Source organism: Ascaphus truei, chromosome 4, assembly GCF_040206685.1.
Source record: "Ascaphus truei isolate aAscTru1 chromosome 4, aAscTru1.hap1, whole genome shotgun sequence".
Classification (NCBI taxonomy): Eukaryota; Metazoa; Chordata; class Amphibia; order Anura; family Ascaphidae; genus Ascaphus; species Ascaphus truei.
The window spans coordinates 316,775,995-316,794,193 of NC_134486.1; the positions used below are offsets into that span (position 1 = coordinate 316,775,995).

The window sequence follows — 18,199 nt, forward strand, 5'->3', positions numbered from 1 at the left end:
AGGCAGGTGGACTCATCGTTGTATAAACAACTTGCTTGGTTGTAATTGGGAATATCACAGGGCGGATACAGTAGAGAGACAATCACAGGTGTCAATGTCTGAGAACTCAGATGGGTTAAATTGGAGGATATCGGGTAAAAAAAGTAGTTAAGTTAGTGAGGCTTCAAAAACTTAGGGGACTGTTGGAGCTTAAAACGAGTGAGCCATGACAAACCTGATTCCAAAAGGATATCAATATACACACGCAGGCCAGAAACCTGAATTACACACAATGTATAGACATTTAACAGTAGTTGCTCAGTGAACTGTAAACAATGACACAGTTTGAAGCAGGGGAACCTTATTCAATTCCTGGTATCAGCTCCTTGTGACCTTGGGCAAGTCACTTTATCTCCCTGTGCCTCAGGCACCAAAATCAGATTGTAATCTTATCAGGGCAGCGGCTGTCTGTAAAAATCCTATCTGCTGCGTACCAGACACTATACTGTAATTGGGAAACACTTTTGAGTCGTATTGGGAGAAAGCGCTATTCAAAATAAAGTTATTATTAACAAAAGAAAGAGAATGCACAGATGCAGCAGAGCAGTACAGGTAGATACATAAACGTGAGGGCAAAGACAACATAGTGGATAATATTTTCCAAAGCAGTGTTCTGCCGTAAGGCACCTTCTGATGCTGGAAGACCCCTTACCGTTACACCCCATTCAAGTCAACAGGCCGTGAGGTATGGCAGAAGACCTCTTATTAAATATGGCACAAGGTGTGTCACCCTACACTTTTTTTTTTTTTTTTTTTAAATGCCCGTTAAAATATCTTAAACTGATGGGGTTGAACGAGGGAGACCCCACTCTTCCAAAACATTAGGTGGAATTACTGTAAATCTGATCTCTTTATGTGCTTTAATACATCTGAATATATGAACTAATACAGGTCTAGAAAAAAAAATGCATTTGGAGTTTTTGTCATTTCAGTTCCCCTTTCAGATATGGACACATTCTGGTAATAGACTGTTTATTGCACTTTAATAACCTACTGATGCAGCGGCCATTATTCGAACACATCATGGCTCCGATTTTGAGTTCTCTGCTGTACCCCACGCAGCATGAACCCGGCCAATCGCCCTACAGGCACCCGCGCTTATCGCAGATGTTTTGTTTGAATTTCATGGATTCTGTTTCTTTGTTTGCAAAAAAATGGATGAATTGTAATGTGTACAGTACTGTGCTACTGTGTCAATTTCATGTTTTTAAAAGCCAGAACACTAAAATTAGTTTTTCTTCTCTCGCCGTGCTCGCATCTTAGTGCGGGAAGGCTGGAATTCATCCCGCGGTTTCAAATCAGGATTCCGATGTACATGACGCGTGAAGTGTTCGAATAACGGCCGCTGTATCAGTATAATAGCTATGAAATGGCAACAAAAGGCACACCATAAAAGTCCAGTATTCAGGAACTAAAGGCAAGTCGCAAGCAAAGGAGTAAAAATGAAGAACATAAATGTAATGAACTAAATATAATGATAAAGCGCGGAGTGACGCGCGAAATGCGTAAGAGTTGTTCTTCAGCTGCTATGTGCCAATAAAGCTTTTTGTCCAGGGATAAGCCCCGGTCTGCAGTTTTTTCTTCTCAGGAGCAGATGCACCGCCAGACCCATTTCTTTCATTCTCAACTTATAACGAAATAATGGGAAGATTAATTTCTGCACAAATCGTAATGAGAATATATACATTTTTACTTTCGTCAGATAAGTAAAAGGTAGCTTGGTTTAATTATATACGAATCTGTGCGTTTACAAATAGCATTTCTGTAATAAACAGGTAATTGTCCGATTGTTGGCGTGATCACCCAATGTGAGAAACCTGGTTTACTTTACTTAACTTCTCGCTATCAGGGGGGCTTGCGGTGCGGTTGCCTTGTCCTTGTGAAAGCGCTTGTCTTGTGGGCTTACAGACCGTATAGACCGAGCATAGCATCATGTAGGGATATGAGATGTTGAGTGTTAGATTGGAAAACATTTGAATACATTTGCAATCCTCAAAACACCTGGGGTTAGATTCACTGAAGTGTGACAGCCATTGTTACTTGTTAACAGCACTGTATGCTTTTGTGTGCTAAAGGGGCTAATATGATATGTTACATACATACAGAGGTGATGTCATAGGTAGACATTGCAGACAATGGGATTTTATAGGTGATACTGCCCACTATTGCAACCTAATGAATTATTAACCCCTCATGAGGTCAATCGATTGCGTGTATACAGTAACTTAAAAAAACTACATCTCCAGTTATTGCAAATCTGCATTGATCAGTTACAATCGCTGCCACATTTAACCGTTTCCCAAAATGTCATATGAAATTAATATTTCCCCAAGCAGAGAACTGGGGTTTTTACCATTAATGTGTCCGGTCTGATACCATACATAGGCTACCTATACTATAACTTCTAGTTCGTATATAGGGGCTTATTCTGCAAGGCCTGATAAGCGCAGATGATGTACTATTGCGGGAAAGCAACATCAAAGAAAATGAGGCTTTCATGCGATGATAGCACGTCATCTGCACTATCACACCTTAGGCCTTGATTACAGTTGAAGCGCGCGTGACGAGATGCGCTAGCACGAAACCTGCACTGCAGGCGGGGGGGGCATGGCGTCATCTGAGCGGTTCGCCCTCATTGGCTGAACCACTTCACGTGACACTGACGTCACGCGGCCGTCGCATGGAAAGACAAATTTATTTGTCTCCTGGATTCAGCCTCTCCCTGTTGCGCCCGCGCCCACTATGTGCACCTCCAACGGAATGCAGGTATTTGTCTTGGCGGCCCCGTGGGCACTGTAATCGCGGCCTTCCAGGGCAAGAGCCATAGTGTGCAACACAACCGCCTTTTGTCTGCTTCTGAGAGCTACACCGTCTTTTTTTAGTAAACTAGCACACGCTTGTACAACGTCATTAAGCTGGAGAGAGTGCCCCCATATCGGGGAGTGTGGTACGTTGATGGCAGCGCAGTAACATTTGTAATATGTTGTATGTGTTTCTCTTTTAGAGGCGTTGAAGACAGAAGATTTCCAGTTGATGTGTCAGTGAGCCCGTCAGCCTTACAGATCCAGACCCCTGAGCACCGTGAGAGGGTCCGTCTCCCAGAAGCGGTCAGGCTGGTTCCTTCTTCCTGCCGCGGATTACAGCATGTCTCCGGAGAAGGGTTACACATGCGCCTGCAGGTGTGGGCCGACTGCAACACAAGTACTAGCACCTTTCTTCTAAACTTGTCTGTCACCCGGCAAAATATTATTTCAATATATATTTGTTTGTGTCAATTGGAGTGCTACTGGGACAGTGACCGAATACAGGGTTTCAGGATATCTCGGCTTCCGCGCCGGTGGCTCAATCAAGGGCACTTACAGAGGCCCCCGCGCTCTCCCCGAAAGCATTTAAATTAAATGCCGGGGGGGAGCGACGAAGGCCTCCCTGTAAGGTCCCTTACCTTGGCTCAGACGGCTTCTGACAATGCGGCGTCAAATAACGCGCGTTTGCCATGGCAACACGACGACGTCGTGACGTCAGAACGCTGGGGCCAAGGTAAGGAGGGGGTGCCAGCAGGGGGCACAGGGGAGAAAGATTGTGCACCCCTGTCCTACACTATACATTTTATACTGTCTTTTGTATTTTTCCACTGCATAGAGAAAAGAGGAAACCAAACACTGCAGCTAACAGCATTTGATGCTGATAGCACCTTTCTTATACTGTACACTTCTCTGTTGTGGTCCCGCTAAATATTATTTCCGTCGTTTTTCAGGTGGTTGTCCTAGCGCAGCATCCTCAAGAGCTTACCTAATTTTTACAAATTATTTGTACATAGCACTTGATTGCGTGTGATTTAGGGCAATATTAGATAGCCAATAAGGGCTGAAGACAGAAGTGTAAAATATGGGGAGAAAGGCAGTTCCTGCCCTGCAGAGCTAAGCACAATCTAAGTAGAATAGTGGTTGGAAACGAGTCAATATTAATAATAATGCTATAATGGAACAGAGGAAGTGTAAGGATGGAGGGAAGCACTAAAATAAAGTGGGAGAGGGGCAGTATGAAGGGTGAGGCTGAGGCCCCGCTGCACACGCCGGCGCGCCCGCTCTGCGTCCTGGCGGTGCGTGCACGGCACTTGGCCGCGGTCTGTAGGGAGCTGTTTTTAGGCGTGGCCAAAATGGGTTGGGTGGGCGGGGCCATGATGGGGGTGCAAGGCCATGATGAACATTTTCTGATCCCCGTGTGTCTGTGTGTGTCTGTGTGTGTCTGTGTGTGTCTGTGTGTGTCTGTGTGTGTCTGTGTGTGTCTGTGTGTGTGTCCAGCATTGAGGGCTGAGCATGGTTGAGGAAGGATCCACCCCCCTGCTGGAGATCTCACCTCCTCATTGGCTCCCTGCCACACCACGTGACGCATCGCCGCTTGGGATCACAATCCTATTGTAGCCCCTGCTGGCTGACGCGTCACAGTGCGAAGTGAGCCTGGACATGAGGAGGGACTGGGACTGACTAGGGAGGAAGTAAGGAGCTAGTGAGTGGCGTGCACGCCGCCGTATGCAGCGAGACCCAAGCCTAATGAGAAGTGGAAATTAGTGCTCATAACAAAACCTCTCCCTTTCTTCATTGTGATGTGGGTTTGATTTGTTTTTTAGTATGTATAAGTTTTGTTTGCAGTGCGAGAGATGTGATCTTTGCAGATTACGGTGTAATTCTACAGTACTTGGTACTTCTAATACTACAGTTTGGTTTTAAATTCTGATATAAAGACCTAGATGAAAATCAGAGCACCGGCAAACTACAGATAAATAACCACTTAATTTGTCAATATTTAAGAATGGAAGCACTTAAGTGAGGCCTGCACAACTCCAGCCCTCGAAGGCCGCAACCAGGCCAGGTTTTCAGGATATCCCTACTTCAGCACAGCTGGCTCAATTAGTGGCTCAGTATGACTGAGCCACTAATTGAGCCAGCTGTGCTGAAGTAGGGATATCCTGAAAATCTGGCCTGTTTGCGGCCCTCGAGGGCTGGAGTTGTGCAGGCCTCACTTAAGTCATAATTTAAAGCAACAGTCCTGCCTACCTATGGTATTAATATTTTACATTATTCTGTACAGAAAACAAAATAGCTTGTCCGTTTTTTTTTTTTTTGTTTTTTTTTTAATTTTATTTCTATATTAAAAATGTGAAGTTTAAAAAGGTTAACTATTACACGAGAGAGAAAATGGTTTCCAGTACGTTTACGATTGACCAGCTGAGCAGGGATTCTTCATTATATATTTCCAAGTTTAAAAAGGTGCAGAAATTGGGGATTTGGGGCAAAATGAGAGAAAAGGACAAGTGTGCCTATTTGATATGATGCGCTCCCCACAATAATAAATGACTGTGTGGCTCCTGCTTTAGAGAAACAACCGAAGTGAAATAAAATATTTGCCGGGCGTCTTAACAGTGGCACAGACGATAAATGTGCAGCTTTGCCGCATCACCTAATTGCTATGTGCAGTGCATAATGGAAATGGGTAATATACCAGTACGTCTAATATCACAATATTGGGGGGGGAAATGACCCGTTAATATGCAAATTTTTGCCTTATTGCTGCGCTATCCCAGCCTTGGGAGTCATTGATGTTGTAGGTGAATAGAAGTGAAAATAGGTGCGCAACTACAAACAATACACAAACGTGAAGTGATAATCAGTGATGTGTAAATCAATACGTGACCTCACGGACACTGTATAATCGGAGCGTCTGCAGCTGAGATACCAGGGATGGCTCAAAAACACCCCCTATAAGTTCAGATAAAATACACAAAAAACACAGTGCACAACGCTCATAGTGTATTAAAAGATATATTAAAAATAACCAACAAATAAGGGTAAGTATTGTGCGTACATCAAAACAAAATTAAACAGGCATGTCAGGGGTTAATGTTACCCATGCACCAGACAGAACGCCAATTCGGATGTCATCAACGAAGATACAGGCAGTTCCCCGTGTCTCGGTGCCAAAGTAGAGCCTGGATAGTCCCACTCGCAATGGTAGAAAGTCCAGCAAACTCGTGGTGTACACGAGTGGGGTCGTGGTATCAGTCAGTTCTTTCAATAGCTGGATACACGCTTCTCAGCCCACCGATCCGGCACTTCCGGGTTTGTGACGTCACTAGGAAGCGACGGTGCGTCGCGATCTTTCCAGTCACCGAGTGAGCTCGCAGTAGTGTGGTAGAGAGTCCAATGGGCTAAAACAATTCGAACCTTTAATCCAACGCGTTTCGAAACCTTACGGTCTCTTCATCAGGGAATAATGAATGGTTAATCTAAACAACATTGAAATACCCCACGCTTACATCTGATTGGCCCATCAATTAGATGTTTCAGCCAATACAGAGGAAGCGGGGAGGAGTCAAATGGCTCCATGGGTAACAACAAAGATGGTTACTATAGGCAACAATTTAACAACAAAATAAACTTTAATCACACAAACAATAATGCACTGATACACATAGGAAAAAACGGCTCTAAAATAAAGAGAAAAAAGTATTAGAATATACAAACATGGTATTGTAAGCACCTGCAGACTCAAATGAACATACAGTATACAGGGAGTTTTGATCTTAGAAAAAGAAGCACGAAGCACATATCAGTTTAAAAATATAAATAAGTTAAAAAGAACAAATGACAACTCGGCACTGGAGAGAAACAGATAAATAACAAGGAATTTAACCCTAGACTAGAGGATCATAATACTGAACCCCATTTGTTAGTATAGGGACCAAATATCAATATCCTCATTTACAGTGGTTGACAAATCACCAAAAAATCTACTCGCCACACAAAAAAATCTACTCGCCACCTAGTACCAAACGTGTGCTGCTTGGGCCAATATTTACTCGCCCGGGGGTTAAATCCACTCGCCCGGGGCGAGCAAATGTATAGGTTTGTCGAACACTGCTCATTTAGACCTCCTGGCTACAATGTTCTCAATTTCTGTATCCAGAAGGTCTCTTGGACAGATAGTTCCTTTACCCTATCGCCGCCCCTTCTTTTTCTAGGGACATATTTAATGCCCTTAAAGAGCAAAGAGGAGGGGTCCCTATCGTGATGCAGAGCATAATGTTTGGAAAGACTGTGTTTAATAAAACCAATTTTAATATTGCGTATATGTTCTTGAATGCGCACCTTAAGTGGACGCTTAGTGCGCCCCACATAATGTAGGCCACAGGGGCATTCAATTAAATAAACAATATGGTCTGAATTACAGTAGATGAAATCAGAGAACTCAAAAACTTCTCCTGTTGATTTACACATAAATGTTTTTTATCAGGATGCAAATACTTGCACACTGAGCATTTTCCACATTTAAAGTTTCCAACAGGTTTAGTACTAAGCCACCTTTTTTCCCCAACAGAATTCTCTTTGATGTTAATATCACTAGGGGACAAGGTATTTTTCAGGTTTTTTGCTTTCCTGTATATAAATTTAGGAAACTTCGAAATATGGGCCCCCAATATTGGGTCACTTGATAAAATTGCCCAGTGTTTTTTAACGATTTTTTCAATTTGCATCGACCATATTACTGCGAGCTCACTCGGTGACTGGAAAGATCGCGACGCACCGTCGCTTCCTAGTGACGTCACAAACCCGGAAGTGCCGGATCGGTGGGCTGAGAAGCGTGTATCCAGCTATTGAAAGAACCGACTGATACCACGACACCACTCGTGTACACCACGAGTTTGCTGGACTTTCTACCATTGCGAGTGGGACTATCCAGGCTCTACTTTGGGACTGAGAGGCCGAGACACGGGGAACTGCCTGTATCTTCGTTGATGACATCCGAATTGGCGTTCTGTCTGGTGCATGGGTAACATTAACCCCTGACATGCCTGTTTAATTTTGTTTTGATGTACGCACAATACTTACCCTTATTTGTTGGTTATTTTTAATATATCTTTTAATACACTATGAGCGTTGTGCGCTGTGTTTTTTGTGTATTGATGTTGTAGTGCTGCTGCTTCTGTACCCATCTGTCTGTGAGACATGCAGGGTTCCCCTTGGCTATTGTCTGATATACCATTTGTTTGCTTTTGCTGTCATTTAATGCTGTGTATTATTCTTTTGTCTCCTTTGTAAAGCTCTGTGCTGTATAAATACAAATGTACACGTGCATAAAGGCTTTTCCTCAGCCGTCCTCTCTGGCTGGCCTAATGTAAAAGATATAATTACAGCTGGGAATGAGTGTGCTACAGCTCAGTGACTTTCATTAAAAGGCAACAGCTTAGAGTTGGGAAATGTATGTATATCTTTTATTTATATATGGTCTGCAGTGTACTCGGCACCTTACTAATGAGACAATACAGTACAGGGAATTATAATGAAATAAGTGCAACAAAGTCAGACAATAGGAAAGGAAATCCCTGCCCCGGAGAGCTTACAATCTAAGTGGTATGTGGGGAGACTTACAGAGACAGCAGGTGAGGGAATACGTGCAGTAGATGGCAGTGCTTGGCCACAGTGGTTGGTAGGAGCGACTGAGTCAGTAGCCATGAGTCCAGGCCATTGAAATGCTTCATTTAAGAGGTGAGTTTTAAGGTTTGATTTGAAGGTGGGGAGATACGGTGCTCGGTGTATACCGAGTGTGAGGGAGTTCCACAGGTAAGCGGCAGTGAGGGGGAAAGGGTTAAGGTCAGAGTGAGTAGCAGAGCTAGAAAGGAGGACCACTCTGGGCAGAGCGCAGGACACGAGCAGGGACATAATGGGAAGTAAAAACGGAGTTATAGGCAGGAGCAGATGAGTGGAGAGCCTTGGAGGTAAGGAGGAGAAGTTTGTAGCTGATGGGAAGGAGAGGGATTTAAGGAGGAGATGAGCGGATACTGTTTTGGGAGAAAGTGAAAATATAGGCAGGATCGCAGCTCCCCTCCTACCCTTCTCCCCTCCTTCCTTGGAGGTTTAGGCTGTGATTATACCAAGAGATTCAGTGCAGCAGCACTTATCTGTGGCTTATAAGTAGCGACGATGCAGAACTACATGTGCACATGCACAAGAGATTTAGCAAGCGACTGCCGGGGAGACATGCTCAGATGTCACTTCCTTTACCACACTTCCTGTTCCTCACAGGATTCAGCAAAACAAACATGGAGAATCAATAATTAATTTAATTAATTGCTTTTATTGTTATTTTTTAATTAAGTCAGTCAATAATCATCTATGTTCTTCAATGTGTATGGTATGTTCTTCCAGGTACAGTATACAGGCATACCCCGCATTAACATACGCAATGGGACCGGAGCATGTATGTAAAGCGAAAATGTACTTAAAGTGAAGCACTACCTTTTTTCCATTTATCGATGCATGTACTGTACTGCAATCGTCATATACATGCTTAACTGATGTAAATAACCCATGTGTAACAGTCTCTATAGTCTCCCCGCTTGCGTACAGCTTCGGTACAGGTAGGGAGCCGGTATTGCAGTTCAGGACGTGCTGACAGGCGCATGAGTGAGCTGCCGTTTGCCTATTGGGCGACATGTACTTACTCGCGAGTGTACTTAAAGTGAGTGTCCTTAAAGCGGGGTATGCCTGTATATGGCTTTTCAATAAAGGAAAACTGTATTTTGTATGAAGAAATCCTGAGGTAAATTTTTTTTTCTAGGATTTTCATTGGTTAGATTTTGGAGGAACATGATTGGTGCACTGAACTTCACTGTGATTGGACGGCTGCGTCATGTGACGTGGCTGTCACTGCTTGAAAATAAATTTGCCCATCTCCTCAACTGTCTCCTGCTTTGCAGCAGCGAGCGGGGAGACAGGAGAATTTGGTATAAGCAGTTTTTCAGGGATGTATAAGGCCGCGCTTATAGTGCCGGTGACGCGACCGATGACGTCACCCGTCGCCGTCGCCATTTGCAAGAGTTGTAATTTGGCTTTGGCCGACGTCGCTTGCTGCAAGGCCAGCGACGTCATAAAATGGGAGGGCACAGGCACGGAGAAGCTCCCGATTGGCCGCCAGGGGAGACCGTCGCCGGAAATATCAAATAACAGTGACTACCAGATTTCTGGTAGCACTGTAGCTCTGATGCCGTCGTGTGCATTTTAAGCGCACGCGGCGGCGACAATGCATTTGTTTTGCCGCGCCGGCACTAAGCGCAGCCTAACGCTTGTTTTTGAGCGGCATGGTGTCTCTCCAGGAGACCCCGCGGGCGGTTTCCGGTATAATCACAGCCTGACTTTGCACCGTGTTTGCTGCCTTGCTCTCAATTCTTTCCTTTTGGGCATAGGCGGAAGTAAGGATTTTGTTTTTAAATTAATATACAAGTCTAATTCAAAAACAAACACAACCCCCACATTTCATTTCTAATCAATCTGAAAAATACATACTTTCCAAATGATTTTTTTCTTTTAACATTTTTGAATGAAAATCTTTTTTCTAATTTATTGAAACAAATAATCTTCTGCTTTTGTTTTTATGCCTCATATTGAACAGATACAGTATAACAATCAACATCTTAACTTTCATGTATTGCCCAAGCCTAATGTATAGTGTGTGTGCGCATCATTTCTCTGCTAACTCTCGGGTAGAGCAGTGTAGATGCAGGTTCCCTAGCACTTAGCACACATTGATTAACTGCCAGAGCGGCCTGTTATGCACTGGGAAGCCGTTCAGTCGCGGCTTAAATAGTGACACAAACATATTAAATAGAACATGTGATATTGTTTTGAGCTTTGAAAATCAGATGAAGTCCCCACAGAAAAGAATAATGTTCCTCTCCGATCCGTATTAGTGGGGCACTGCGGACTTCCAAACGTACGAGTCCTGTTCTGCTTCGATACCATAGAGAGAACAGTGCACACAAGTCATCAATAATAAGCCCTTTAATTAGATGCCTGCTTCATGTGTTTCATTTAGAGATTATAAATAGAAAAACAATGGTGTGGAAAGATGAGCCTGGGAAGAGGTTCCCACACAACCTTGCTGTTGTAGGGAGCATATAAGTTTTCCAAGTAGAAGTAAGAATTGGTGGCATTTAACCCATTCAGTGTTGGCAGAGGTCCATGATGGGTTTATTCTACCGATTCTCAACCAGGGTATCGCAACCACATGCCAGGGGTGTCCTGAAAATGTATGGCGGGAGACAACATTTAGACACATAGACACATTTTTTTTGTGTGTTTTTACCTAGGATTGAAGCAGGGGTCCTCAGGAGTGTAACCCCATTAATTTCAGCTTCGGAGACCCTGCTTCCAGAGATACTTATCACTCTTGCTTTTTAAAGCTCCGCGATACATGGGCCAATAGGAAGCCGCACTGGATAACGTCATGGCTTCCTATTGGGCCCACAAACTGTGGTCGCTCTGAAAAGCAGCCATTATGTATGTATGTCTTTATTTATATAGCGCCATTAATATACATAGCATATCACAGTAGTAATACACGTGACCATCATATAAATAACAAATAATCCAAATAACAGGTTTTGGAAATAAGTGCTTCAGGCATAAAAGTACCATGTTGGAAAAGGAGTCCCTGCTCCAAAGAGCTTACAATCTAATTGGTAGGAAGAACGTACAGAGACAGTAGGAGGGAATTCTGGTAAGTGCGTCTGCAGGGGGCCAAGGTTTATGTATCGTGTATAGTATTATCCACGGTGCTACTCATACGCTTCTTTAAGCAAGTGTGTCTTGAGGTGTGTCTTAAAGGTGCTAGTCGGGTATTGAGGGGAAGGGCATTCTAGGCAGTCGGTGAGAGGTTTAAAGCGGGAGAGAGCTTTAGATACAAAGGGGGTAGACAGAAGACATCCTTGAGCAGAACGCAAGAGTGGGGATGGTGCATAACGAGAAATTGAGGCTGAGATGTAAGGAGGGGCAGAAGAGTGTAACCCTGCTAGCCAGCCGGAGCGACTACGGCACCCCCTATGGAGGTCTATATTTCTGGAAGCAGGGGGTTCCCGGAGCTGAAATTAATGGGGTTCAGCTCTGGAGACCCACTACTTCAATCCTGTGTAAAAAGGTGCTGTCCCCTGAAGTGGTGTCTTCCCTGCTCATAACTGAGAGGACTCTGCGTGCTGTAAGGCCGCGATTGTAGTGTACCGAAACAAGTACCTGCATTCCAATGGTGCGGCACATAGTGCGTGCAGAAGCGCTACGGCGTGACCACGTTTTGGAAAGACAAAATATTTTCTGTCTCCGAGCAACGGGCGCGTGACATCCGAGTCACGTGAAGCGGTTCAGCCAACGAGGGCGAATCGCTCACGTGAAGCCACGCCTACAGGTCGCATCCCGATGTCTCCACCCTGCAGTGCATGTTTCACGTGCGGGCCAAGTGCGCGTGACGTCACATGGTCGCGTGCGCACGCGCGCTATAAACGAGGCCTAAAACTAGCTGTGTTCTATCCACGTATAAATGTAATACCACGGCACAGATGTGTTTTTGTTTTTCTTTTTTGTTATGAAATGACAATCAAACCCAACGACTGTACTCGGGTGATTGAACTCACCAAGCCAATTTTTTTGGTCTTTGGTTTTGTGGTCTAAGAAGTGGGGATACAGGGGTTTGAGGCAATTCCGTGTGGTGCTGTTTTGCCATTTTTCTGCCTGTACCCCAAATAACACATGATTACACTATAACATTGTTGGATCTGTGGGTTCTTGTGTTTGCTTTCTACAAAATACTTAAGAAAAGAATGCCAACCAGTCAGTCCTGATGTGGAATGTAATCTGCTAATATCACCATAGCACAGTACACTCCAAAGTTGTATATGATGACCTCTTGGGTTAGATGCTGTGTGGGGTAGGCTATGGTAGGAGACAGGAGAACACCATAGTGCAGACTATCCAAACACAATTTAATAAAGGAATAGTTTATAATAAAAAAAACCTCCAAAGTGATCACTTACAATTAGTGCAAATATAAAAGGCACATAGACTAAATGACGTTGGTCCGTGACATTTTGTCTTCTCTGCACATATTGCTGTGGTTAGAGTTAAAGGCCACTGTTATACAGTATGCACCAGTCCTTTTTTTTTTTGTGGCATTTCTATTAAGGAAGACCTACTTAATGCCCGTTACATTATTTGATATTGGAAGTGGGGGGAGGCTCTGAGAACCAATATGTTTTTGAACTGTTGCATACTGTGGCCAGCAGAGGGCACTGTTTCCTTGAGCGTTTTACTCTTCCTCACTTCTTACTAATGTGCTCTATTTCAGAAGCATGAGCAAAATCAATCATTTCCCCAACCTACATTACTTCTAATGAGCATCACTGAGAGAACGGTGCTATTGAACAACTACAACAGACAATATCTTGGCTAAAAATAACACGAGTCCCTCCGGGCCTTTCATACTTGCAAAATCATTTTGTAACAGTTTCAAAACTTATTGCCCTTAACTTTCTGCTCACACTGCTCCCCCCCCCTCTTCTTCCTTCAGTGCAAGCTAGCTGCCCTCAACAGGGGCACATATTCAGTGGCAGAACCAGGTCGCCCCTCATTCTTACAGACGCATTTAATCCAGTCAGTTACAGATGCTAACAGACCTGCGAGCTGTGTGATTTTCAGTGACATCAGCAACCTTATAATTCAATAATTACATTTAGAATATATATAATATATAATTTTGTATTTTTTTTCTTCCTAAATCTCGCTGATGTTATATATTATGTGCTTATTTTCTTAACTTCTTATGTCTTCTCACATTAAAAAGAGGGGGGGGGGGTTAAGTTGAATGACTTGCCCAATGTTGGGCAGATCTCTCTTATGGTGGCCCATACACAGGTTTGGTCTTGAAACATTTACCTTGCCTTTTTGTGCTGCATTTTCCTGCTTCTCTTTTTGAAGGCAGTGGCTTAACCCTCTGGCGGGGAAATGGTTAAAGGGGTGTGCACGTGCTGTAGCTTTTGCAGGCATAACTAGGACAGAAGGCAATTGTGCATGTGCAATGTCTGACACAGGTTGCCAGAAGCTGACCATTTCTCTGAAGCATCATACTGTGGCCTCTTCATGTGATCCATTGGCTCTGGAGCAATTCCCATTGAACAGTAATGGAAGTGATCATCTTCCAGGCTGATTTAAACTGCCTGAAACCCTGACATTCAGCGGCCATCATAGGGGTCCCTGGCTCCCAGGCATTGTGACTTTGCAGAACAGCACAGTGGTGTGGTGCATTAATGGCTGTGGCTTTTTTTTTTTTTTTTGTATTTTTTTTGTTAATTAACAATACCATGTGTAAAAATTGTTGTGCAAAACTTGCAGTTGTGAAAACGTAAAAGGTGCTCACAAGGCAGTATATGTATTTAAAACCTGAAGCTTTTTGGGTGTTCTCGAAAGAAAATGATTAAAAATATTACTTTGACAGGTGCTCATTAGCAACCAGCGTTAAGATTTATGTGTGGGCTGTAGGTGCACTCTCTTTAAAACTGTTGCTTCTAAAGAAATGGATTAGTAGAAAGAGAGCCCTTGAATGCATATAAAAGCCAGCAAAAGATTTTGCATTGATTGTCGACATTTGTTTTAAAACGATATTATATTTTTGTTTTTATAGAAATGGTTTCAGCTCTGCACGGAATCCTGAAGGTTAATAAGAACTACACGTTTTATTGCCAGTCTTGTGGAGAATTCATAACCAAAGAACAGTAAGGAATTCAAATGCACAAATGTACTATTCAGAGAAATTATTGTTCGGGCCCCCTGCTAGAAATGAACATGCTGTGATCTAAAGCAGTGTTTGGTATGGGTACACACTTCTATTCTGCTTACTGAATGGAGGCTTAAACCTCAGAGGAGTTCCTAAATAATTGAATGTGTTGTGTTGTATTTTTAATTGTATAGCGTCAATGTACACAGCTTTGCCGAGATAATATTCAAGACCGAATACAGGGAAGAATAATACAAATATGGAAAAGTGCATACTAAATAAACCTTAGGGGAATAGAAGTCCTTGGCCTGCAGCATTTAAAGTCTAACTGGAATATTGGCAGGACTACAGGGACAGAATGAGTACATGAAAGTGCAGTTTGTACTGTAGGTCAAAGTCAACAGTAAGTGACAATGGGTGACAAAGTTGCATTGCAGTGCTATGGTATTGCTTTATTGTTGTCACGCCTGTATGCCCGCAGACCTGGCTAGACCCCAGTACTGAGGTGGGAACGGTATGATACCACACACCCACAGCAGTGGGAGCAAGCCCGGAGTGTGGTATGGCGTTGCTGGGCCTGTTGGAAGAGTTGTTAGTTATACTTGCAACGCTTGGGAATGTCCGTAGGAGTAGTCGTGTCCGTGTGCCAATGTCCAGGAGTCCAGAGGTTAGAATCGTCAAGAGTATAAGCCAGGTCCTAGGAAGCCAGAGGAAAGCGAAGTAGAATGCGTAGCAGGGTTCAAGGGATACCAGAGAGCAGAGTAGTCCAGGACAAGCAGGGGTCAAAGCCAGGGAAATCCAAGATAACACAGGAGCAGGAAACAACAGGAACACAGAGGGAGCACAGCATAGGTCAGGTACACACAGGGAAACAGGAACTATGCCGAGCGAGGACGAAGTGGACAGACAGGGGTTATAAAGGAGGGCATACCAATAGGAGAGAGGGGAGGAGTAGAGAGAGAAGTGGGAGACGACAGGGAGAGAAGAGGAGGAGACAGAAGGGGCAGGCAGGGGAATGGCCTGGAGGGCTTGGGAGGCAGAGACATGGGGAACAGGATAAGAAGAGCATGTGCGCGCGCCCTCTGTAAGCTGGGGATGCGCGCGCACAGGTTGCAACACAGAGAGGGACCGCACGGAACAAGGGAAGGACGCAGGAGGAGCACAAAGCCCAGAGAAGGGGAACGCGCGCGTGACCTGCGACCGCGAGACGGCATGCAGAGGCAGGGAGGAGGGAGCAGGTGGATCAGGGAGACCAGCGGAGGAGTGTGTGCGCGTGCCCATCGTGGGCTGAGGGAGCGCACGCACCGGTCGCGTCACCAGGCGCGTGGAACGCCGCGCCGCGGGCACCATGGAGGGAAGAGGCAACGGGACGGATGCCACCACGGGGGAAGGTAATGCGAGCACCGCGGGAGAGAGGGAGCGGGGAGGATCATAGGAGGGACTCAGGGACCGCGTGGATATGCGAGACCTGCGGGGAACGCGCTGCGGCAAGGGGAGAGAGGTGGAAGGCAAAGGAGAGGAGTGGGAAGGAGTAGAAGGGGCAACAGGAGATGGGAGAGAGGGACAAGGAGGGGAAGGAATCTCCTGAGTCATCACAATTGTGAAGGTGACTGTAACAGGGGACTTATCCCTGTTCACAAATGTGCCTCTAATCCAGCAGTGTGGTGGTTAACTGCTGGTAGGCAATTAACTAACACCACCTGGCTGATTACAGGTGTTAGTAAAAGCCTGCCTCGGAGACAGGAAGGGAGATTCCTTAGTCCACAACTGGGCTGAACCAAGGAAGGACAGATGTCTTAAGCGGCAAGCTGACAACAAGACACAGGGGATAATACTTCTATACCTGGATCCTGACATTGCCTTATCACACACGGGTGTGGACACCAGGAGAACAAAGAAGCCTTCCCCTACAGCTACCCAGCTAACAGATAAGACTTTTCTTTTAAGACTATTATCTATGTCTATCTAAGTATAGGAATGTCTCTATGATTTGGGCTGGTGAATCGCTGGGCTAACCACGCAGTTAGAGAGAACTGGTTCACAAGTGTATATATACTCCAGAGTGGAGCAGATTTTGTTTGCTGATGTACATTTTTGCGGTGTTTAAAGCAACAGGCGCAATAAAGCCTTATTTTAATTTCACCTTAAAACAGTCTCCATTGCATACCTCTGAACACGTCTCTGACAGTGACCTTTCAGGTGGCTCTTGAAGATATGATGAGAGGTAGCTTGACCGATACTTAGAGGTCTTGTCGTGAAATTAATCCTTAGATTCGCTTGGTTTTCTGTTATCAGTACATGGATAAAGTAATCGAACTTCAAAAATTGTGTATTCACCATTTCAACTTCAACACAGCCTCAAGCATAAACGCTGGACTGTTAGCATCGCTTGTTAGGTGGTTGTTGTTCATGAGGAAACACGAGAAGATAAGAGAACATGTGGGTGTTGGGAAAGCATTGTAGGTTTCCTGCGATAACTCTGTGGGAAATATCAGACATAGGTTTTGAATGGGAAAGAAAATATAATGACATTATTACAGATGCAGTCAGGCTTACTGTCCTCGGCGGCAAGGACGCAAAGGTCCGTGGCACCAGGACAGTGTGTCGTAATCGCAATGTCGGGGGGTCCATGCTTCTGAACGGGACCCGCTGCAGCGTTAATCATCCGGTGCCGAGACCACGCCGGTCGCCCCAGCAGCCGCACTGAAGACAGTAAGGCTGAGTCCATGGTGGGTCAGTGCGCATGTGCGACCGTGAGTGGGCTTCACGCTTCGCTCCAGCTGGAGCTATACGTGCCCTGTATTTTGACGCGATGAGGGGTATGTGTCGTGGTCACCCCCCCGGGGTCGAACCGCTCACGTGACCCAGGCATCGCGCGAGGAAACAAATTGTTCTGTTTCCTCGCGCATCGCGAGCACCGCCGCCTCTGGTCGTGCGCTCTAAAGACATCCTCTAAGAGGATCATATTACTGATTGCGCCGCGTGCAGACGCCTCAGTGCTGTCTTGCCGAGCATGGACGCGGCCCAAGTCTTACTACATCTGTAGTTGATGTAGAACATTTGGTTGGGGCCATTTCACTGCGACTAAATGACCATCGGCCGCTGATTTAAGTGTCTACGGGTAACTCCTACCCTAAAACCCCCTATCTTATGCCCTTCCTCTTAAACCCCTTACCCCAAACCGCTAAAACTCCTGAAACGCTCACCCAAACCGCAAAAACGTACCTTCTCCTAGACGCGGGTGGAGGTTCCAGCGGCAGATCGACTGTGGCGAAGGGTCCCTCTGCGGCCAAACGCCGGCGGTAGTTTGGTCGCGGCCAAACGGCCACGATCAAATGTCCCCCTCCATCTGTAGTTGGGTATGAACATTTGTTTGGGTAACTGTTTGTAAGTGGGAATGCACCGTTTATAGTCGGCCCCAGTCCGTTGGTGTGAATTGCTAACAGATGGTGCTGTGCGGTGGGTAGGGATGAGCGCATATGAGAGACTATAGAAAATGGGACTCTCATGATTATACAGCTGGTATGATCTGCGGGAGAATATCCCACAGTCTTCTTTAGCATTGTCA

General features: G+C 45.0%; 1 protein-coding gene across 5 annotated transcripts in view; it reads left to right on the forward strand.

Annotated features, from left to right (window-relative positions):
- UBE3D (ubiquitin protein ligase E3D) overlaps positions 1–18,199 on the forward strand; it is a 181,082-nt gene that overhangs the window by 4,762 nt on the left and 158,121 nt on the right. For 3 of the 5 annotated variants that reach the window (XM_075597939.1, XM_075597937.1, XM_075597938.1), the window contains exons 2-3: positions 3,044–3,240; positions 14,539–14,629. In XM_075597939.1, coding sequence (XP_075454054.1) covers positions 3,207–3,240; positions 14,539–14,629 — 125 coding nt within the window. In that variant the 5' untranslated portion in view covers positions 3,044–3,206. The remainder of the gene's footprint in view (positions 1–3,043; positions 3,241–14,538; positions 14,630–18,199) is intronic. The other 2 variants (XM_075597940.1, XM_075597941.1) reach the window with 2 other exon arrangements.